Below are 22,823 nucleotides of genomic sequence, written 5' to 3' on the forward strand. Positions count from 1 at the left end.
GATGCTGTGCATAAATTACCTTCTTGCAGTTCTCTCCCTGTGCCCAAAGCTCCCACCTGAATCTCACACAGAAGCAGCTCCCATGTGCCCGGTGCCACTTCTCCTCCTACAGCTTCAGTTTTGGCCAAACCATAACTCCCCTTCTGCCCTAATGTGACCCTCATGTGAAACATCTATTCCTGGAGCAATTGCCAAGAGGGAACTTGCAGAATCACAGAACTGTAGAATCATAGAATTTTAGAATCATTTGAGCTGGAAAGGACCTGTGAGGACCATCTAGTCCAGCCCCCCTGCAATGCACAGGGACACCCAAAGCTCCATCAGTGCTCAGAGCCCATCCCCTGCCCTGGGCTGTCTGCAGGGACCACCCCCCCTCTGGGCAGCCCACGCAGTGCCTCACTGCCCACTTCTTTCTTATACCCAGTCTAAGTCTCCCCTTACCGCAGGCACAATAGTTGTTGAGCTGAACTCTTGCCCAAAATCAAGCTCCAACCTTAGCAGTGCACACTTCTGGAGTATCAGAAGATCTCAGCTGCTGCTCTCCCTGCCTGCCTGCCCCAGGCTGCAGCTGGGCCGTATTTCCCCATGCCCCAAGGGATGCAGGTAACTGCCTCAGCTGAGCAGAGCTGGCTCTGGGGGTCACCCCGCAGTCGGTATTGCTTCCCAACACAAAGATTTGTTGCACTGTCTGTAACCATGGCTTATTCTCAGCTAAACACACTGTAAAATCTCACTCTCTTTCTTCTCTTCCATTTTTTCCTCTTTTCCCTCCCCTTTTCAGTTTTTATTTTTGTTTTTATTTTTCTCTCTAGCTTTCATTCTTTGGTCATAGCCCTCCAGGCCAAATGCAGAAGGTAAGCACTCGGCTTGCTTGGGTCCCCTCCTCTTCCCACGTGGCACAGAGCCCACCAGTGCTGCACAACCTGCCCTGGCTGTGTCTGTGCACTCTCTAGAGCTGCCCACACCTTAAATTAACGTGTGCCCGAGGTGTTGCTGGGATTACCCATTATCTCATGAAAACAGGAGAAAAAAGGCCAACCCATTTGTGCCTGGAGAGGTGGCAGAGATTGCCACGTTGGCCATGAGCAGCTTTGGAAGGAATGGTCTCTGTTACTCATGGAAGTCAATGGGATATGACACAAATGCTTTTTTACTTGTTGTGCAATTCAAACAGATACATGCAAATATGAACCTTACAGAATTTTTGTGCGTGTTATTTATGAATGGATTTTCTTTTCTTTGATCCATGTTTTAATATATTTTTCTTGTTTCAGCCTACTGATGAAGCTGGAATTGCTTCTACTGTTACTAAGTGGAAGATGGCATTGGTTGCCAAGACAGAGAAAGAGACATTGCAACGTCAAGAAAGCCAAATATATCTTGTATTTTGCTGCTGGAGATGGAGGAGCAAACCCTATGATCCTTTCAGACTGAAGATGAACCAGGCTGTGTGGGAACTCCTGCACAGGCGGGGTCTGCACTGCTGAAACCTCTGTCCATGCATTTTCAAAAGCTGGCACTAAGCTGACAAAGAAGAAAGCCAAAAAGCCCTGCCTCTGCTAACAGTTATGGGCTTCTCCCAAGCCTGTCTCTGCTGCTTGGAATAACTCAGCTTTACCTAAGGAGCAGTATACTAATTCAGATACACTGAATATATTTGAGTTCCCTGCTAAGCAGGTAGAGAATTGCTTCTCTGTGGAAGTGACTATGTCCCGTTTTATATGTCAGTCATTTATATTTGTGATTCATAGTTATTTACAAATCTGTCTTGAAAGAAATTTATAGAGAGAGCTCCAGGTGAATAACTCCTGAAAAGATAAACGTGAACTACGAGAGTGCGTTGTGTTCCAGGCATTTCATCACAGCACGGGGTCTGCCCAATTTGCTGACTGCCCCACAAGGCCAGGATTAGGGGGAAAACGTGAAGCTCTGTTTGAACCCTTCAGGAAATGAAACTGTACTCGGCTCTGAGCTGTCAGTAGGCCATGCTGCGCAGCACGATGACAAAACTGGCACGCTAATGTGGAGCTTGCTATTCCTGAATGATGCTAACAGGCCCAACGCTGTCCATTAAAACGTTCAACTTGAGAAAGAGTGAACCTGAAAACACACCATCCCTGATCCCGATGGGGGAGGTGGCACGAGGAGCGCAGGCACGGATACACAGAGCATGTGCCCGAGGCCGGGCTCAGAGCCAGGAGAGGGAATCTTCGATAGCAACAGATGAGGAGGAAGAACCCCAGGGGAGTCCCACCAGTACTTCGCCACGTGGGAACTGGAGCCAGGTGTGTAAATCCGGACCTGCTGGTGGATGACAGGAGCCGCCTGCTGTTCCCGGAGCCCCAGCAGCACGGGCTGCAGGGAGCAGCGCTGCCCACCGCTGGGAGCACCGGGAGGAACGCGAAGCCAGGGAGCTCCGACAGGTAAGGCAGGAGATTCCTAAGAGCTGATTTATTATATAATTACATGTATGACTTCCTTCGTAACTGCGTGGCTGTCGGTCTGACTCACTCAACCTGTTTGTGATAATAACGCAGAGAAGAAATGGAATAGTCCACGGTCTTTATGTAAATGACTTATTAGTTTGTCTTACTTTAGTCCATAATTTCGACACCGAATTTCAGTATGAGCACAGTTGTTTCGTTGTTGGGCTTTTATTTTTTTCAAATCAGTGCTCACTCCCAAAAGCAGAGTCCATCAGGATCAGCCCTGAAGGAGCCGCGAGCCGCTGCCGTGCCGCTCCGCAGCGCTCCCTCCCGCCCAGCCTGCCGACACACGGCGCAGGGCTGCGGCCGGAAATTACCGATCTGAAACGGGGCCGCCACCAACCCTCCTGCACAGAGCTCCGCCGCGCCGCAAGGGGGCGCTGCAGCACAGAGAGCGGCTGCGGGGCAGCAGAGCCCACTACTTCCGGCTCTGTTCTTCACTGACTTCCGGGCGGCGGGGCGGCGATGGCGGCGCTGCGGGCTGCCGGCGCTAGGGGGCGGCAGCGCCGCCGGGGCTCGTTGTTCTCGTACCCGTAGAAGCGTTTAAGCGCCCCCAGACCCGTTATTTTTGTCCCAGTGATGTCGCTTAATAAAGAGAAGTTAAAAAGAGGAGCCCCGCCCCTCGGGAGCAGCGCAGCACACGGTGCTGTCGGGGTTCCCAGGACAATTCCCTGCTGCCCTCGGGCTCCCGCACAGCTCTCAGGAGCCGGACCTGATGTCAAAGTGCGCTGCGGAGCGGAGCAGATAACGCACAACGACGGAGGCGGTTCCTGTGTCTGCCCTCATAGGGAGACACCCCTCGTGGGGCAGGATCGCACTTAGGCAGCAATCCACATTCACGACTGCAAAGGTTTCCTACTGATAATACAAGATAGCAATGTATTTACTATTCTAATTAAACTTAGGTATTGAAAATGTTAGATGTTGGCAGAGCTCAGCCTGCGAGGTGAGCGCCGTTGCCATTCAGCACACGGGGCGTGCAGGATGCCCTGCAGAGCGCGGGGAGCTGCCTCCTCCTGACCCCCGTGAGCAGCAGTGGGCCGCCCTCGGGCTCACGGTGCACAATAATCCCAGGCAGTGACACAGCTCTACCCTCCTGTTTCTTCTTCAGCAGCGTGAATTTGCTTTAGGAGTGGATGTGCCATTTTTAACGGAGAATATTCAGCGTTCTTTCCTACTGCAGGCAGGAGAGCAATTAGAAATGCCAAATCGAGATCTTCAGCACCTGATCTTTTTATCTCCCCGTGGCACCTCTGGGCGCCTTCACACCTGCCCAGCAGTGAAGCTGGAGAGCAGCATTCTGCTGCCAGCTGTCCCGTCGGGTCACCTCCTTTTACACCACTGCTGGCTCACAGGATCACAGAATGGCCTGGGTTGGAAGGGACCTCAAGGATCATGAATCTCCAACCCCCTCCACCACAGGCAGGGCCACCAGCCTCCACATTTCACAGCAGCCCAGGCTGCCCAGGGCCCCATCCAATGGCCTTGAACACCTGCAGGGATGGACGGGGCATCACAGCCTCTCTGGGCAGCTGTTCCAGCACCTCACCACTCTCATAGCAAAGAACTTCCCCCTGACATCCAACATAAATCTTCCCTCCCTCAACTTCAAACCATTTCCCCTCGTCCTGCAGTCATCAACCTTTTCAAAGAATTGATTCCTCTCCCCTCTGTAGGCTCCTTTAGGTTGCAATGAGGTCACCCCACGGCCTTATGTCCATGCTTCTGTCCAGGATCTGTCCATGCTATCCTGTTCCTTTGGTAGATAATTACTTTTCTCTAAATCACGTTATTTATTGACGGTGTAATCACGCTGCACTTTTTATTGGTGTGCTTCAGTTGTCAGAAGAGATTTTTTTTAAGGTCAGCAGCACATTTTTGCAGAAACGATCCACAGGAGAGATGATGAGCTGCTAGAGCTTATATTTTGCTTCATTGTTCCATCGGCCACATCCTGTATATTTCCATTTATTTTCAAAGGGGCTGTAAAAGGCTTACTTCGCAGGGGTATGGAGGCAAGGTTAATAAGCTACGTTATTAGAATACTAATTAGGGATCCTTTGCTGTGCAGAAGGACTCAAAACATCTTTTTTTAGCATGAGCCAAATAGGGGAAATTCAGGACTTCAGGAAGCCCCCCCCAATGGGATGAATGGGAGCATATAAAGCAGAAGGCTGGAAGTCTGCTGGTGTTTACTGTGATGTAAATCCTGTGTAATTGATCCCAGTAAAGAGCAGAATGTGGCTCAGTATTAACAAAGGGGTTTCCTGCAGACTAACAATAACCAACATGCAGAAAAGTGTGGAACGCCTCGTTGCACCGTTTTTCTGCTTTAATATTTCAGGGATTTATATGGGCTGAAATGCGTAGAAATGCATAGAAATGACAGCGTCAGCCTGAATTTGCAGTGCCTGGAGACGAGGTGAGAGGGAGGAGCCTCGGGCAGAAATAACGACACGGTGCTGCCTGAGCACAGCGCGGATTGGAGGTTTGATCATGGAGGGATTTCAGTTCATGAAGTCAAAGTGAAAGGCTGCAAATTACTGTTCAGCCAATTCCACCAGAAAACAGTGTGAAGCAGACCTGATGAGGTTTTCCTTGTCAGCAGAAAGTCTGCTTTCTGGAAGTTATGTGAGATGCTGCTCCAGAGCAACAGACTTCACACAGGACTGATTTGTTGCATTAATTGGACACAAACCCAGAAAAGACAATGGCATCATGTCCTTCTCCATCAGATACAGCTACAAAATGCAGACACCTAAAATGCTAAGCAGAGAACAGTGTTTCTGTAATGAAGCAGGACCCCCCAGACAGTTAAATGCTTAGAATTAACATTGCTGGAAACATATTTCTACTGACTTGTATTGCTGTTAAGGTCAGCTTGCAGCCAACCATTTCAGTCAGATGAACAGATACACTTCTGCTCTCTTTCTGAGGGCCTGAGCATGGTGCTTCCACCACCTCTGAATAGCACAGGCTTTGTTTGATTGAGTTTCCTGCCGAGATCCGGGAGCACAACAGCTCCAGACCCAGAGGTGAATAAAAGCAGAGCTGTGTGCTCACCATGCATTCTTCAGGAGAGCTCAGTGAAAGGATGGAAGTCATCGAAATGGTCAAAGCACGACCTGATGTGCAGAGCTCTGTTTTACGGGGTGGTGTTTGATGCCGAGCGCACAATTAATTCATACAAGTGTCCTCATGTTTGCTGTATGGAGCAGGGCGGTCTCTGATCTCTCAGTGCTGCAGTTCCTGCAGGGCCTCCCCCTCAAACCTCCTGAACTCCAGGTCTGTGCTTTTGTGGAAGAGTCAAATTCTGATCTGTGAGCTCGCATAAATATGGGGTTAAACGCCTTGATTAACATTTAAAAGGGCCCCCACATCTGTCGGGCCTTCCCACAGCTGCTGCATTTCGGCAGCAGTGTCTGCTGGCTCCCATCCACAGGGCAGGACAGCGTGCTCTGCTCACTCAAACCGCAGCATCCAGCACAGAGCTGAGGTTTGGAGCAGTGACACAGAGCTTTCTGCTCGTGCTGCCACTGTCCTGGCATGCCAGCCGGGTTACACGCTCTGCAGTGACAACTGTTTTCACTGGGTATCATGTTGGCAATGCGATGTTTTGTTCACCAAAACCAGCAAGGCAGTAGCTGTAGTCAAGTGACCCATTCAGCCCTAACGCGGCACAGAAGCTGAGATTTGCCCTGTAGAGGTAATGATCCATGGAGCACTCTTTTCTGAAACAAACTTTGCCCTTTTTATCATTCACCTGCAGGGAGGCTGCAGCAGTGCAGATCTCATTTCCATGAGGTCCAAAGCATTCTCTCCTTGGTTTACTCTCATTTCACGACTGTATCTTCCAGACAGGGCAGGATCCTCTTCTGTTAGGGAGGAAACAAGGGAAACTGACCAGCTAAAACAAACTCATCTTTGTCAATCTTTCCCATTTCATTCATTCAGAGTCCCAAGAATGAACTGTGAGTGAGCTGGGGATGTGTTTTGTGTTCCTTCACTTTGGTGGGGCTGAGATGCACAGCACAGCCCTTACCTATTGTCTGAGGAATGGAGTTTGGAGTATACACACAAACAGCTAGATTAAACTTCATGTGTGTAAGTCACAGTGCTGTCAGTCACAGCTTGTTGTGTTCGTCCTCCTCATCTGTAAAGATCTCGTGTGGTGGGGCTGAGGAGGAGATCCAGCTGCCCAGTGGTGTCACGGTGAGGGACTGGTGTGTCCCTGCCAGCACCACCACAGTGTGCATAGACAGAGCTGCAGGAAGGATTGCTTAGATGTACTGTGGAGAATGACAATTCTGAAGAGTGAGAACAGCGACTCTTTGGCCTGGCTTAAGTTTAAGTTCAAGGTGTTGTTGCCCAGCTCCTGCTTCTCAGCCTGGCTTCCTAAGGATAGGGATGTGTCTGCACCCAGCCCAGGGTTCCGCCAGTAATTCCAGCAGTGACAGGCAGCTCCTGGAGGGCAGGAGAGGAGGCTGGGGCTGGGTGAGGTGCAGGGCTGCAGCAGGCCGTGGTGTGAGTGGGCACAGAGCAGCAGGCAGTGCGTGGCAGGAGGCTGCCCTGAGCAGCAGTGCGGGTGCTGTGCAGGATGTGTCTGCCCCACTGGGCAATTAGAGCTCCCAGACGAACCTCCGCCAGGAAAAGAACCTGTCTGAGGAGCTCAGACCTGTGATGGCTTTCTTACAAAGATCTGCAGAGGCAGATGTAGGCAAATGTGTTCCGTCGGTGGCTTTTGCTGAAGTAGGGCTGTCCCAGTGGCTGGCTTCATTCTCGTAACGAGCAGGAAAAGCCCCGGGGCTGCCACAAATTGACAGGAGGACCATGAGGGGGCTGTGAAGGAGATGGCAGTGCTGTGACAGCCGTGGAGATGGGGGATGCACCACTCACCCCTGCCAGACCAGCACAGCCTGCCCAGCCTGCAATAATTGCTCTGGTAGGGTGGCTGCGGAGCACCAACAGCTGCAAATACACCACCCCATATTTTTTTCCTTACTTAGAAATAGTTCCACGCGGTTTATGTACAATTACAGTTGTTAGCTAATAGATTTGTCTCCTTAAAAAGCAATCAAACATCATTAAGCAATTAAACACAACTGCGCGGTTGCACGACAGTTCCATGCAGGTGTAGTGCAGATTCACCAGTAGCACCATATGCTGCCAAACGAACAAAAGGCTTTGAAGGAGCTAAAGGCTCCTATCTGGGAGCCACGCCAACGCTGGCTCTGTGTCCCAAAGCAGTTTGTTTCAGCCCTGCATGGCTGCTCTGCAGCCTCCTTCGCACAGGTGCACGTGCTGCCCAGCAGTTACACCCCGCAGTGTGGGAGGGGGGCCCCAGAAGTGCTGCAGTGTTTGGGATCAGCATCGCTGCAGGAGGGGCCTCTGGCTGTGCTTCACCCCTGTGTTTGTTTCTCCCATAGGTGCCCGCACCGCTTCTGCAACCCATGGCAGCTTTAGAAAGCTGACAAGTGAATCCGTTGATAACAAAATTCTAAAGCCCTGGTGTTGGTACAGCAGCCCTCCATTAACACCGGGCACTGAGCAGCACGGGAGCCAACAGCAGAACTGTCAGAGCTCAGATTGTTCAGAAGAGTGTTTCATCTGTGCTGAAATAATGGGACAAAACGAGAATCAAAGGTTATGGACTTCGATATCAGCATATATCTGATAGGAGTCATGCACCCGACCCTGCTCCACCCCACACAAGCACCTACATTGGGGTGACACAGATGAGCCAAACAGTCCCTTCCACATTTTATGCACAAAGAAGTCAAATCCCAAACGTCCGTTTTGAATTGCACTTAAACGCAACGTCTTACCGCACTCAGTTACGTGGCAGCACTGCACAGAGCTGTGTGTGGCACACGGCGGGCCCTCGTGGGGATTCTGCAAGGCAGGAAGGCCCGGGATGTGCTCTGTGGCATCTGCAAAATGCCTTAACCCCACCGGGGGGCGGCGTGGGGCAGAGAGCCGCCTCCAAACTGAGATCCCCCGTAACTCAGACCCCGGTCCCGTGTGCGTGCCGCACAGGTCCAGCTCTTGGTTAGACTTCCTTACGGTGTTTTCTTTAATGAGAAAGCTGTACAGGATGGGTCCATGTGTAAATAAGGGATTACGTTTATGTAGATGTTAATATTTACATGTAAAAAGTTATGTACATAGGAAAGAAAACAACGGCTCAAAGAATGTTTTTAAAACAGTTTCTTCTGTCTAAAGGCGCAGAAGGACAGCGACACAGACGTGCTGCTGAGCTCAACATAAGCTCAGCTTTGTGCTCGGCTTGGGGAGGCTCGGGGCTCGGTCCTGGGGGCTGAGGGGCCCTGGGCAGCCCCAGCCCTGCTCCAAACAGGATGGAGGGGCACGCACTGAACGCACTGCCTGCTCACTGCTGCTCTGCTATGGCAGCCTGATTTCACCTACTGAAGTTTGGAAAGAGCGTGCAGTGTGTTATGTGCAGCACGGGGAGCTTCTGGAGGAACGCCGGAGGAGTCGCAGGTGCTCCCAGTTCGGGTACTGCAGCGCTGGGCAGAGGCACGGCCTGGGCTGGACTGATGCAACACAGCTGAACTAAGAGCCGCTCTGATCTCAGCTCACCCGGCTGCAGGAGCGCGGCCGTCAGTGAGCGCTGTGCTCCAGCAGCACCCCAGCTTTCAGCGCATCCCCGAGTGCCTTACGCAGCTCCCAAACGGAGCCACCGGCAGCCCAGGGGCTCAGGAATCCATGCTGCGAATAGTGCAGCACAGCCCCTACTGATGCGAGGTGCGTTTGCTAAAAAGGAACGCTGAACATCGATGCGAACCGGAGAAAATGGTTCCCCGGCCGCCGTGCTGTGCGCTGCGCTGTGACCTCCAGCAGCCGCATCCCGAGTGCAGAACGTGGGGTCGGTGCTGAGGCGACGACTGCTGGGCCCAAGGCGGGGCTGCATCGATCAATTACAGAATTTTACACGTATTTTTGTATCGTGATTCATATGATATATATCAAGAGACTTTCTATTCATTTGTAAAATACATAAATTATTGTAAACTTTTAATAAAAAGAGCTGTTTTAAACCTTGAAATCGGCGACTTGTTTTCTCCCTGCCACAGGTGGAAGCCAGGTGTTACTCACTTCGCTCACCCTTTCCATTATGCCCTAATTTTAAACAGCTGAAGTTCCACCCGACCCATCGATGATACCCGGAACAAAACCCGCACCCGCAGCGCAGCCCCTATTGCCGGGCTCAGCGCCGATCTCTGCCGTTCTCAAACCGCTGACCGCGGAGCCCCGGGCGGAGTCCCCAGCAGCGCGGAGTTCCGGGGCACGGCGCTGCCATCGCTGCGGAGTGCCGCCCGCGGCGGGGGGCGGCGCGGAGAAGCGCCGGGCGCGGCGGGGGGCCGCTCCCAGAGGACGGGCCGCGGCCGTCGGAGGTGGGCGCTGAGCGGCTGCGGGCGATCCTCCCGCGCGGTGCCGCCCGGTGCAGGCCATGGCGGAGCGGAGCGCCGAGCCGCTGCCCGCCTGCTTCGCGGGTCTGGGAGCGGGCAGCCCTCGGCCGCGACAGAAACGCGGCGGGATGTTCTGCAGCGTGGAGGACGCCTTCGACAACAAGACGTTGGATTTCCCCTCGCTCGGCGGCGGCTGCGGTCGCTCCCGTGGCTCCGCGACCCCGTCCGACGGCAGCAGCAGCCCTGCGCCGCCGCCGCCGCGCTCTCCAGGGGCCGCCACCGCGGGTCGAGACGTCGGGACGTCCGACGGCTGCCGGCAGGTGCGTGTTTGTGTGTGTTTGTGTGCGTGTGGGGCTGGCCGGGCCCTCAGCTCCGTCCCGTGCCGTCGGGGAAGCCTCGCGGGGGTGCCAGGAGCGGAGCTACCGCCGCGGCCGCGGAGCCGCTTCCGACGGCAGCAGCGGGAGCGTGGCCCCAGCGGGCGGGGGGAGCCGGCGGCGGGGGGCGCGCAGGCGCGGGGCCGCGCACGGCCGGGCACGACGCAGACACACGGAGCAGCGGAAGATGTCGAACCCGGGCAAGAGGAGCGGCCCTCGTGGCACGGTGAGGGGCTCCGGAGGGGGGGAGCCGGGCTCGCGCCGTCCGGCAGCGGGAGCGGAAGAGCCGAGGCTGGCCGCGCGTCCCGGCTGGCAGCTTTCGGCTCCTTCGGGAGAGCGCCCCGCAGCGCTGGGGCCGTTCGGCCCCGAGCCGCGACCCCCAGCCCCGTATCGCGGCTTCGGGCGCAGGGCCCTTCGGTGGCGGCGGCCTCGCGTGACCCGCTGTGACTCGGAGCTCCGGCTCTGCGCCTTTGTCTGCCCGGCGGCCCCGCACACAAAGCCGCGCTCCGCGCACAAAGGCGAGGACGCCGCTCTCCGCAGCGCCCCGAGCCCCGCGGTGCCCCGCGCTTCATCCCGCGCCCGGAGCGCGGCGGGGGTCCGGCGGAGATCCTCCGCCTGTTGTCGCCGCTCTGTTTGGGAGCGCTCCGCCAACCGGCGCCGCCGCTGCTGCTGTAGGAGGGGATTCCCTGCTCCTATTGCCGAGCAGAAGTGAGGGAAATCTCCAGACAGCGACGCTGCTTTTTTGTTTTTTTTTCTTTTCCTTTTTATCCTGTGTTTTCCCGTCGGCTCACCCTGCGGTCCCCGCACGCATCGCGCTGTCTGAGCGCAGCCGCGCGGATCGGAGCCGCCATCCCGGCCGGGGGCGGGGATTTGCGCTGTGCCCGTGGGGCAGCCGGCGCAGCTCCTCGTGATTGATGTTATGGGACGCGCACGAACAATAGCGATGCGATAAATGCCTTTTCCGAAAGGCAGCGCCGTTGCTCGTGGTTCCTTCGTGCACCCAGGAGGTCCCTTTCCCCGCACCCCGACGTGTTTGCAGGCTGTCCCGCAGCAGCACGCAATGCTGGGGCGGTCGGCAGCCCCCCGTGCGTCCCTCGCTGTGTTTGTGCCCCCAGCACCGCCCACTGCAGCCTCGCTGACATTCGTTAATACAGCAGAGGGTCGGAAAGGAGCCCTCTAATTATGCTGCAGCTCTCTAATATTTCTGGTTAAAGATCTCATTAATCTGACAGCGGCTTGCAGCCTTACTTTGAAGGGAGGAAAGGCCTCGAGGCGTTACCACCTCTCCAAGACTGGAAAAGCTAATTGTGTCAATAAATTAGCAGGTCAATGAGATGCACTTAGCGATGCTTGCAGCCCCAATCCCACATCTCACCGTGAGCAGCTTCCACGGGAAGAAATCCTACATTTGTTTTTTGTCCACTTAGAGCGAGCAGCTTCTGATCAAGGGCGGGAAGATCGTCAACGATGACCAGTCTTTCTATGCCGACATATACGTGGAGGATGGCTTAATAAAGTAAGTGAAGTTCTGCGATGTCGCTGCTGGGCAGATCCCAGTGCTGTTCAATTTGCAGGAAGCTCCTGTCTGCGGGGCTGGGCTGGGTGTTCACCTGAATGCTGTGTTCAGACAGATTGGAGAGAACCTGGCTGTTCCCAGCGGGGTGAGGACGGTGGATGCCTACGGGCAGCTGGTGGTGCCGGGTGGCATCGATGTGCACACGAGGCTGCAGATGGCTGTGATGGGAATGGCCTCTGCTGATGACTTCTACCAAGGCACAAGGGCGGCCCTGGCGGGAGGAACCACGATGATAAGTAAGATGGGCAGCGCTGAGCTGGGTGCTGTGCAGGGCCTTTGTCATGGCAGAGCTTCGTTCTCCTCCTAGCAGAGAAATGTTCATTTTTCTGTAGTAACCAAAGCATTAAAAAGCAAAGTCGAATGCATGATGTGCTTCTCAGTAACCTCCTCTTGTAATACGTGTATATTGAACACACTTAGCAGTTCCTGCTTCACCTCATAGAGCCACAGAACCATTAATGCTGGAAAAGCCCTCTGAGACCCCCACACAGCCCACGTCCCTCATCCCCGCAGCTCTGAAGGCCTCCATGGATGGGGACTGCCCACCCTGGGCAGCTGTGCCAGCGCCTGGCTGCTCTCTGGAGAACAAATTGTTCCTAATACCCAACTTGAATCTCATGACAATAGAACAGGAGAAAACGTTAATCACCATTTCGTATATTTTTAATAGCTATGCAACTATACTTATAAATCTATCAGCTCCATGAGTGTGGGATCCACTTTGTTACATATCTCAGTTTTGATTTCTGTTCATTCTTATTCTGATCCCAAAGCCCACAGAACAGCACCTGTCTGCAGGGAGCTCTGCAAGCCCTGCCCCAGCTCTGTGCATGCATCTGCCCACCCAAGGGATGGAGGTGCCCCATCCCTGCAGGCAGCCCAGGGCAGGGGATGGGCTCTGAGCACCGATGGAGCTGTGGACATCCCTGCTCGCTGCAGGGGCTGGCCTTTGGAAGTCCCTTCCATCTCAGATGGTTCTGTGCATATGAATTGCTGTCGGGGTGTTTCTTTGGGGCAGTGGCTGTGCTGATGTCCAGCCACACGCGGTGGTGCCAGGCAGCCCCCCAGCTCTGTGCGGTGTCTTTCAGTGGACCACGTGCTGCCCGAGGCTGGGACCAGCCTGCTGGCTGCCTACGAGCAGTGGCGGCAGCGTGCTGACAGCAGGGCCTGCTGCGACTACGCGCTGCACATGGACATCCCGCGCTGGCATGAGGGCCTGCAGGAGGAGCTGGAGGCGCTGGTGAAGGACAAGGGTAAGGGCCTGAGCTCTGACTTACAGAAGCTATTCGAGTACAAACGTTGAAGGCTGGGCTCCAGAATGGGGTGAAGCGTTGGGCTTTTCCCAGAGATGTCCTTTGTGTTCTGATTCCTGCGCTCTCTGAGCATCCCTTGGATGCAGCCCAGGGAGGTGCTGGCCGGGCGTCAGGAATTTGTGCCTTTCATTAATTCTTAATGCCGAGTTTGGAGCTTTCAGATATGCTAACGCAACGCTAAATGACTTCAGTGTAATTTGCAGTCTTGCAAGCGAGGCCCTAATTGGTCGTTTAGCATAAAAAATTGCAATGAATCTCCTATTAAAATGTAGAGCAGCCGAGTAATGGACCATTTGGAGCTTAAAACATATTTTTCATATTTACCTTCTCTTGAAATACAGTTTGTTTGTGGTTTGATCATAGTTTGGAATCAGTTGTTGCCTTTATCCATATAAAACACGCTGGCAGTTCTCAGGCTTTGACTCTGCTCCGTGAATTGTGTTCTGCATTCAATAGGAACAAAAGGGGTTGTGTGCAATGCTGTGTGCAAAGCAGTGTGCCTGTTTCTCTGTTGAAATAGTGCACTGAGTAACAGTGCTTAGGAATAGGAGAGGCCCTCACAGCTGAGCCCACACAGAACTCAGCCGTGCCCAGGCTCTGAGCTCTGGCAATCACTGCACGTCTCATTTTCTCTTCCCAAGGTGTGAACTCCTTCCTGGTTTTTATGGCCTACAAGGACAGGCTCCAGTGCACCGATGCCCAGGTAATGCAGGCAGCTGCTGTGCAGTGGAAGCAGTGACCCCCAGTGAGCAGAATCCATCGTTGGTCTGATATTGGGCACCCGTTCTCTCTTGGCAGATGTATGAAATATTCTGCATTATTCGAGACCTGGGGGCCATAGCCCAAGTGCATGCTGAAAACGGAGACATCATAGAGGAGGTATTGTGCTTACATTCATTCAAATTGCAAGCTGATCAGAGTAATTTGGTGTGAGGCAAATCGCTGACTTGGCAGATGGGCCGTAGTGGCTGATAGGAAGTGCCAGCATGCTTTTAGTGCTCATTTGATGCTGCAAAATCAATAGGAATTTGTCCAAGTGAGACAGAGGAGCAGCCTGCTCCGGACGCTATTGCTCTGTGAAGACAATCAGCGTGCATTTTGCAGTGCATGCTGTCTGCTGGCATCACCTGGGTTGTTCAGCATCAGGTTGTTTGTGATAGAAACCTCACCACGTGGGCTGGCCTTGCTGCAGCAGAGCAGTCTCTGGTTGCTTGCTGCACATTAACTGAGATGTGAAGAGGTAGGGGGCTGTGGCTGTCCCTGCATCCCACCCCTTCTCCCTCCTCCCACACGCACCTGGTGGTGGGATTTGGCCTCCGGGACAATCTGCTTACCAAAGCTTTGGAAGGACGGGGCTGGTAGGAAATCCTGTTGTGGCAGGAACGTGCAGGGGGATCTGGGGCTCTTGGTAATAGCAGCAGCATCCTCCCAGTTCCACACACTCACCTGGGTTTCATCACAGAAATCTGCTTAGTAGTTCCGATCGAGAACTCTGAGGGGCTCCCTGAAGGCTGCCTGCCCACCCTCAGTGGTGTTTATCCCTCTGTTTATCTTGTGTAGACCCCCTGTGTAGCCAGGTGTCTCTACTACTTGAGAAGGCTGAAGAGTTGTGTTTTTTCAGTGATCTGCATTACAGCTGCTATGTATCACCGGAACCAACAGTCAGTACCTTATTTGGTATTGCAAACTATTCATTAATTTTCTTTTTCCCATTAGAAAAGGAAGTGCTAGACAAGCACTGCGAATGGGTGCTGTGCAGCAGAATTAGATGTGCAGTTCCTTGTAGCTTACATTCAGCAAGCAGAATCCTGATCCTTGAAATTGGTTTATTTAAACAAATAGGTTGGAGGGTCATTGCCACCTCGTGTTCTGTGGTGTCACATCGTTGTATTCCTCATTGCTGTCAGCCCATGGCTGCTCCTGAACACTGTCTATGTCCCACACTGCTTCAGACCGACCGCTTTCGTTCATCTTTGTCCCTGTAGGAGCAGAAGAGGCTGCTGGACATCGGAATCACTGGGCCAGAGGGGCACGTCCTGAGCCGCCCCGAGGAGGTAATGGTGCCCACATTTCCAAAGAACTGCAGGCAGCTGCTGCTCGTGTTCCTGGGGGCTGCGAGGAGATGCTCTGTGCCTCTGTTTTTGTGTCTGCAGGTTGAAGCAGAGGCCGTGTACCGTGCAATTACAATAGCAAAACAAGCCAACTGCCCCTTGTACGTAACGAAAATAATGAGCAAAAGTGCAGCAGATGTGGTAGCTCAAGCAAAGAGAAAAGGTAAGGCTCTATGTCATGTCTGCGTGCTACGTGAGCCCACTCGCATACATCCAGGAATGCTACTCTAGCTGCAGGGCCTGCGAGCTCGTTATCACCCCAGTTGTGTCTGTAAGGGTGCTAACTCTTGGTGTTGGCTGTTCCTTGCTGTGTGCTGGAGCTCACTGCTCTGAGCTGCACTCAGAAGATGTGATGTTCTTGAAACTTTGACACCTGAATCCCAGCAGATGCAGCTGAAAAAAGAACATAAAAGAACTCCTAATCATTTATCATGATCTAAGTGAAAAATGGAACTGGAGCAAACTTTAAATTCAAACCAGGGAATGGTGGGAGAGCCAGCTGTGCTCCTGCAGGGAGTCAGGAGCAGAGAGGTGTGCTGAGAGAGCAGCAGTGCGTGGCCACGTCTGCTCCCAGCCAGAGGAACACCAGCTGTGTACAGATAATAGAACCACAGAACCATTAATGCTGGAAAAGCCCTCTGAGACCCCCACCCAGCCCACGTCCCTCAGTGCCACATCCCTGCAGCTCTGAACGCCTCCATGGATGGGGACTGCCCACCCTGGGCAGCTGTGCCAGCGCCGGGCCGCTCTCTTTTTCCCAATACCCAGCCCAAGGCTGCAGAGCAAATTGCAGCTGGAAATGTATGTTTTCCTGAGGATGAATAGATGCATTCACAGCGTGTTCTGGCAGCGCTTCCCAGACATCCGAGGTAATCGGAGGTTTTAGTCTGAGTTTAAAAAGCTGCCATGCTGAGAACGCCAGAGAGCAATGAAAGCGGCACGGCAGGCAGTGAGCGTGATGTGAACGGAGGCTGAGGCTCTGAGCACTGCCCTGACCCCCCTCTGCAGGCACTGTGGTGTACGGTGAGCCCATCACCGCCAGCCTGGGCGCTGATGGCTCACACTACTGGAGCAAGAACTGGGCCAAGGCTGCGGCCTTCGTCACCTCACCTCCGCTCAGCCCTGACCCCACCACGCCGGAGCGCCTCTCCTCCCTGCTGTCCTGGTGAGTGCAGCCTGGGGCTTGGCCGGGGGGGGCCCTGGGGTCGCGGCGCAGCCTGGGCATCCACTGAGCTCCAGGGTGTTGATGTCAGATGAAGGGTTTTATCAGCAGCGGCGCTGGGTGTTCACGAGGTTTGAAATCTGAGTGGTAAGTGCTTGGGGATGGTGTGTGTGGGGCTGCTTCAGTCAGTTGTTGCCCCCATGTCAGCACGAGCATCTCTGTGCACAAACACAGCACCGACAGCCTTGCAGGCTTGGGGATGGGTAAACAGAAATACATCACGTGCTCCACCGTGGCCAGGATGCAGCAGTGACCCTTTGGGGCTGGCCACAGCCATGTGCAGTGCATGTCCATGCAGCACTGTGTAACCTGCAGTATGCTACAGGGCTGGGATGTGCTTGTTGTATCCTTCCTTTAAAAGATACTTCGGAAGTGCATCAGAATGGTTTTTCTTATAACCGTCTTCATATTAGAAGGGCTTGAGGTTCAAAAGGGAGGTACAGAGATCAAGATATTGAATAAGTAGAAATTACAGCCAGTTTAGGAGAAAAGAGCAGAGGTGCTCATGAGGCTACGGCTGCTGCTACTACAAGATTCCAGTGCTATGAATGAATAGAGAGCCATACCTCTGTGCACCTCTTCACTTCCAGTGGGACTTAGGGGTCTAAGCCACCTGCCTGTGAGCCTGCGTTGATGAGATCAGCGTGTATCATACAATCACAGAACGGTTCAGGGTGGGGAAGCCCTCCTAGACCCCCGGGTTCAACCCCAGCCTGCCCACACTGCGCACAGTGCCCACGTCCCCCAGTCAGAGCTCAGGGCTGTTGTGTCACAGCTCCCAGTGAGCCTCCCGGCACGCGGCTCCGCACGAAGGGCAGGTTTGCTGAGGAGCCCGTTCAGAGCTGCTGTGTCTGCCGTGTCCTCTGACCGCGTCTCCTTTTGGTGCAGCGGGGACCTGCAGGTGGCAGGCAGCGCTCACTGCACATTCACCACCGCCCAGAAGGCCGTGGGGAAGGACAACTTCACCCTCATCCCCGAGGGGACGAATGGCATCGAGGAGCGGATGGCCATAATCTGGGAGAAGTGTGTGGTAGGTGCAGAAATACCTAACCTGGTTCCTTCCAGGTTGCGAATGCGAGTGGATGGGAGCAGTGCTCAAATCGGGTGATGTCAGATTTCTCATTAATTCACATGAGCCCTGCAGAGTGACGCTGTCTAGACGGCTCCTTCAAAAGAGCTCGGCAGTGAGGAAATGTGACACTGAGTGCCTTCAAAGCCTCTTCAAAGGCTGCGGTGGGGGAGCAGCCCCCGCGCTGTGACGCGCAGTCAGGAGGCAGCTCTTGGTGATGCTGTGAGGGCTGAGATGCTGCTCTTTGCTGGTGCTCGCAGGGGGTGGGGATGGAGCATCGCCACAGTGCCTCTGTCTGCCTGCAGCCACCTTGGCCCCCCACTGAGCACAGTGCTCAGCCCTCTGCCGCTGCCCCACGAGCATCCCTGGGTCACAGTTTGATGGAAGGTTTGTTCTTGAGATAAATACCATTTATCTTAAGACAATTCAAGAGAATTAAGATATTTAAGGCAGTTAATTCTTAGGTTCACTTCTTGTCTTTCTGTATTGAAATATCCTTAGCCATCTCTGGTGGGTGTGAGTCTCCTGTCTCACTTGAGCCTACAAAGGAAGCCCTCTCCAGAGACCTTACATTTCCCAGTGCAGAAAGCAAACCCTCTAGTGCATCCTTAGCTCCCAGGGATGATTTGATTGCGGTGGGACTGCTGTGCTGTCCTGTGTTGAACAGCCCTTCCCTCCTCCTGCTGCTCAGGTCTCAGGGAAGATGGATGAGAACGATTTCGTGGCAGTGACCAGCACAAATGCTGCCAAAATCTTTAACTGCTACCCCAGGAAGGGGCGAATTGCGGTGGGCTCTGACGCAGACTTGGTCTTGTGGAACCCCAAGGCTACAAAAATCATCTCAGCAAAAACCCACAATTTGGTAAGATATCTTGATTATTTTCCTGAGCTGGTTTTACAGTTGGCAGGGAGCAGCAAAGCAGTGTATTTCTTCAGTTCAAAAAGATGAGGGCGTTTGCCATGTGAATGGAGGAGCAGGTGGAAAACCTTGCATTTCCTTTGTGAAATGCAAAGCGTGCTGTTTGCTGCACCGCTGGACAGTCGGGAGGGCTGGGACTGGGCTGAGTAGCAGTGACTGAGCCACGATGCTTTGCTGCCAGAACACAGAGCTCACACGGGTTGTGCTCATTGCAGAGCAGAGCAATTAAGTGCTGACCTCATTCTGAGTATTAGACATCCTGGTTTGTTTCTTCCAGAACGTGGAGTACAACATATTTGAAGGCACGGAGTGTCATGGGGCTCCTGCTGTGGTCATCAGTCAGGGGAAAGTCGTTCTTGAGGATGGGAACCTGTTTGTCACCGAGGGCTCGGGTCGCTTCATTCCCAGAAAGACGTTCCCTGATTTTGTTTATAAGAGAATAAAGGCGAGGAACAGGGTAAGGAGAACTTCATTTGCCATAATCACAACCTCTGCATTACTGCACTGTGGTCCCTGTTCTGCTCCAAGCACTGGGGTGCAGCAGGCAGCAGAGCTGTGCTGGTGGAATGTTGCTGTGATGCCCTGGTCAGTGTCGTGGCACGTACTGCTTGCGGTGCCTGCTGCAGGATTGCAGCTGATTATGCAGGTGTTAGTATTACTCAATTATTACAAAGTTACAGAGCAAAAATGCAATCTCTACCTGTTTGTCCTATAGGTAGGGAGGAAGAATTTGATTCTGCTTTTGTTGGGAATTATGGTGTTGCTGTATTACCACTCTGCAAGTTGGCTGCTGCCCATGACTGGTGGAGTGGTCGTAGTTACTGGAAGTAACAGCAGCCCTTCCCAGTGTGCCAGCACAGCTCTCCTGGGAGACACAAAGACGTGCAAAGGCGTAGAATGCCCCGTAAGGACTGCACCTTCCTCCTTGTGTTATTTCAGACCCTTTCATTATGCACTGAAGAGCAAAAATCTCAAACCTCAGGCACACCGACGGCGCTAGCTGCTGCAGCAGTGCTCGCAGTGTGCACCTCTGTGTCCGCGCTGCAGTGCGGTGGTGGCGCAGCCCCCAGCACCTCGGTGCTGTGTGTGCAGGGAGCTGTGCGGGGCTGGCAGTCAGCCTGTGTTTGTGTCAGTGCTGAAAGGAGACGCCCGGTGCCACTGCTTTGTCACAGAGGACAGACAGAGCTTGCTAAATATAAACGCTCAAGTCCTGAAGGTCCCCGGTCTCCCAGTAGATGATAATTGAGTGTCAGACCCGGCTGTTGGTGATTCGTTTGTTAAGCTAATTCACTTGGGCAGCCTCATTGGGCACGTTGCGAACAACCAGACAGCCGGCCCCTGCCTCCTGGTCTGGGGTTCAAGCAGAGCTTCAGGAAAAGCCAGGGTCAAAAGGAGCACAGCAAGATGCTGATCAGAGCACTGTCTGTGTGAGATAGGGGCCAGGATGAAGGTGATGTACCAGAAACCTTGCTGTGGAAAATGCTGTATGCTTGTGGAGAACCCATCAGGCCCTGTGCTTTTAACTTGAAACCCTGCTCTTCTCATCTGCAAACCACGTGTGTGCTGACCCTTTGGTTCTCAAATGCCTCTCAGTCATTAGTCTGCTTCGCTGCAGAGACAACACAGCCTGAAGCAGAGCTGTGATGCATACTGGTACAGGGGCCATTGCTCCACTCTGGTTTTGGCCAGATGCCTAAGAATACAGAGGTTGGTAGAACAAAGCACTGTGCTGCTCTGGTTGAGGTGTGTGCCTGCGGGATGCGCCCCCTCTGCTGCCTACCAGCGCCTGGAGCCCTGGGCCGTGGGCTGCCTCTGCTGCATGTGAAGGGAGAGGGGCCCTGGGGGGGAGGGAAGGGGTGGACCGCAGCGCCAGGCTCACACCTCACCTTCCTCCCGCAGCTGGCAGAGGTGCATGGTGTCCCGCGGGGGCTGTATGACGGCCCGGTCCACGATGTCGTCCTCAGCACCAAAGCTGTGCCCACCATCGCGGCCTCCAGGATCGCAGGCTGTGCCAGCAAAGTGCCCGCCGTGCCCGTGCGCAACCTGCACCAGTCGGGGTTCAGCCTGTCGGGTAGGTGGGGGCAGGACTCAATGCGGATGTGTTCGTTTGTGCTGCTCCAGGGCTGGGTCATGCAGCTCTGTTCCCAGGAAGGAGCACTAATGCTGCCACCCTGTGCAGCCTCCTCACCTCCACCCCATCTTCCCTCTTTTCGCACAAAGCCATTCCCCTTTCTCTGGCTGTCAGACCATGCCTCTTTTAGAAGCCCCTTAAAATACTAGAAGGCCACACGGCCATTTATACTGTACTGTGCTAACGCAGCATCCCAGTGGAGTTAGAGGGAGACGCGGGCTGTTCCCCAAAGGCCTTATGGCTGCACACTGACGTCCTGCTCTGCTCTCCCCAGGCTCTCAGGCTGATGACCACGTTGCCCGTCGCACAGCCCAGAAGATCATGGCCCCCCCGGGCGGGCGCTCCAACATCACCTCCCTGTCCTGATGCTGCTCCCATGGTGCTGGTGTGGAGGGCATGGCTGGTTCCCTCAGCTCAGGGTGGAAGCGAGGTGGGCCCTGGGCACCTGATGAACCTTCTTCTCTTAGGTAGAAAGTAGACGAAGCCCACCCCGAGGTAGCTCACCCACCTGTATGTCCCCCAGTCCCTAGAGCTCCCGCTCCGTGTCTCTTACCTGGATCCTCAGAGCCCTTAGCGTATGCATGCCCACACCTAGAGGTACATTTAATGTGTGTTCAGCAGTGCTGCTCGCTGCTCTGCACAGGAAGGCCATGACAGGTTGTCTGGTGTTCGTTCCTTTCTATCCCAGTGACTGCCCTTCCCTAAGGACTGTTAACCGAGGAGCCCTGCCAGGCGCTGTGTGCTGGCAGCTGCCCCAGGGGCTGTCCCTGTGCTGGGGCTGTGCACAGGGGCTGCAGGCTGGGCTGCTGGAGGCAGACTTTTTTTTTAAGAAAGGGTTATTTATACAGCTTTTCAAGTACCAAGTGTAAGTGAAGTCTTACAGCCCATAAAAGGCCCAGCTGAAGGCTGCTTGCACAGGGCAGACTCTTTTATAAAATCTCTGCGAGGCAGTTTGTTACATTAAAGGTATGTACAGAAAAGGTGAACCTCTATGCCACGAATCTATGCATGTCCCTCTGCCCCATGCCTCGCAGTTGGTTTTCTGTTCCTTGCATTGAATAAACTTTGTTTGAAATCCTGAAGTGATGGAAGCAGCTGCCCTGCCTCACTTTGTGTGCTCGTACCTCATCTTGCCATGTGCACTGGTTTGTGGAACAGCTTGTGCTGTGCAGGTCTGTGCTGTGTCCTGTGGCCGTGCAGCTGCTGTGTGTGGGGCTGGGCTGCAGCTGGGGGCCTGAGCCCAAGCATGTGGACCAGAATGCAGATGGGGTGGCTGGATCAAGCATATATGCTCAGATATATTTAAACCAATGACTTAATTTTGTTTAATGTCTTTTTTTTTTTTTTGCCTGCAAAGGCTATTGAACATCCATCTAGTTTCTTTGCAAGCAGCGTTTTGCTTACATCTAAATAAAAGCATCTTTGAAAACTGAGTGTTTTTTCAAGTGAAAACACTCACTTGAACTCGTATCCCCCACCTGCACAATGCTGAAACCAGAGCCAGCAAGGACAAAGGCAGCAGTAACCCCAGCATAGGTTGCCCCAGCCTTGCACAAGCTCCAACACAGCTGTTCTTAACAAGAGAAATGGTGCAATCCCCGGCAGCTGGGCTTATTTATTTTAGGGTACCTGGGCATGGGCCCACCCCTCCCCTCTGCTCTCTGTGGCACAGCTGTGAGCAGCCCCTCTGCAGGAGGAGCCTGGGGGAGCTGAAGAAGCACTGGCATGGAGGTACCTGGCCTTGGCACAGGGCAGCAAGGTTAGAACCCAGTGCTTGTCTCAACAAGATGTCTCAGCCCTTCCTGAAGATCCATCCCTCTGCCAGCATGTCTGGTGCCTGCAGGGAGCAGCCCCACCCGCAGCACTCAGCTGCACAGCCCTAATTCCCTCTGACAGCACCGCAGGCTCTGGGTCAGGCACTGGCTCAGCCAGACGGAGGGGAGCAGCTGAGTGCCACTGCTGTGCCTGGCACTGCAGGGCATGAGGCACAGGGACGCCTGTCTGACCCTGGGAAAGGCCCACAGGTGCGGTTTGCAGCCACTGAGGAGCAGCAATGCTGGCCCCTAAACCTCTGCATTAAGCACCCCAACAGCATTCCTGCAGCTCATCTCATTACCTTGCTGTGGGATGGACAGAGCATCCTGCAGTCCCGAGGTGTCAGGCTGTATTTGCACGGAGCTTTCAGCATCTTG

General features: G+C 54.0%; 2 protein-coding genes across 30 annotated transcripts in view; both read left to right on the forward strand.

Annotated features, from left to right (window-relative positions):
- JAKMIP3 (Janus kinase and microtubule interacting protein 3) overlaps positions 1-1,489 on the forward strand; it is a 50,607-nt gene extending 49,118 nt beyond the window's left edge. For 16 of the 26 annotated variants that reach the window (XM_048943955.1, XM_048943964.1, XM_048943956.1 and 13 more), the window contains 2 exons: positions 782-854; positions 1,275-1,387. In XM_048943955.1, the coding sequence (XP_048799912.1) occupies positions 782-832 (51 nt within the window). In that variant the 3' untranslated portion in view covers positions 833-854; positions 1,275-1,387. Of the gene's footprint in view, positions 1-781; positions 855-1,274 lie in introns of all 26 variants that reach the window. The other 10 variants (XM_048943948.1, XM_048943954.1, XM_048943950.1 and 7 more) reach the window with 1 other exon arrangement.
- Positions 1,490-9,942: 8,453 nt separating this feature from the next.
- On the forward strand, positions 9,943-21,928 carry DPYSL4 (dihydropyrimidinase like 4). Of its 4 annotated transcripts, none has more exons than XM_048944002.1 (14): positions 9,943-10,236; positions 11,718-11,806; positions 11,918-12,102; positions 12,955-13,119; positions 13,821-13,882; positions 13,978-14,058; positions 15,165-15,233; positions 15,333-15,453; positions 16,299-16,455; positions 17,401-17,542; positions 18,273-18,443; positions 18,778-18,957; positions 20,400-20,571; positions 20,906-21,732. In XM_048944002.1, exons 1-14 carry the CDS (start codon positions 9,958-9,960, stop codon positions 20,995-20,997), a joined length of 1,965 nt encoding a protein of 654 aa, XP_048799959.1. In that variant the 5' UTR covers positions 9,943-9,957; the 3' UTR covers positions 20,998-21,732. The 4 variants fall into 4 exon arrangements, with proteins under 4 accessions (XP_048799959.1, XP_048799958.1, XP_048799961.1 ...); XM_048944004.1 differs by lacking the exon at positions 9,943-10,236 and adding an exon at positions 10,441-10,516 and having other exon boundaries at positions 20,906-21,928; XM_048944001.1 differs by lacking the exons at positions 20,400-20,571; positions 20,906-21,732 and adding an exon at positions 19,216-19,515 and having other exon boundaries at positions 9,958-10,236.
- Positions 21,929-22,823: the final 895 nt, after the last annotated feature.

Source organism: Lagopus muta, chromosome 5, assembly GCF_023343835.1.
Source record: "Lagopus muta isolate bLagMut1 chromosome 5, bLagMut1 primary, whole genome shotgun sequence".
NCBI lineage: Eukaryota > Metazoa > Chordata > Aves > Galliformes > Phasianidae > Lagopus > Lagopus muta.

Coding starts and splice junctions, on each gene's coding strand:
- DPYSL4 (XM_048944001.1), top strand. CDS start 9,958: ATGGCGGAGCGGAGCGCCGAGCCGCTGCCCGCCTGCTTCGCGGGTCTG. Junction 12,103..12,954: donor GGGAGGAACCACGATGATAA/GTAAGATGGGCA, acceptor GGTGTCTTTCAG/TGGACCACGTGCTGCCCGAG. Junction 16,456..17,400: donor CTCTCCTCCCTGCTGTCCTG/GTGAGTGCAGCC, acceptor CTTTTGGTGCAG/CGGGGACCTGCAGGTGGCAG.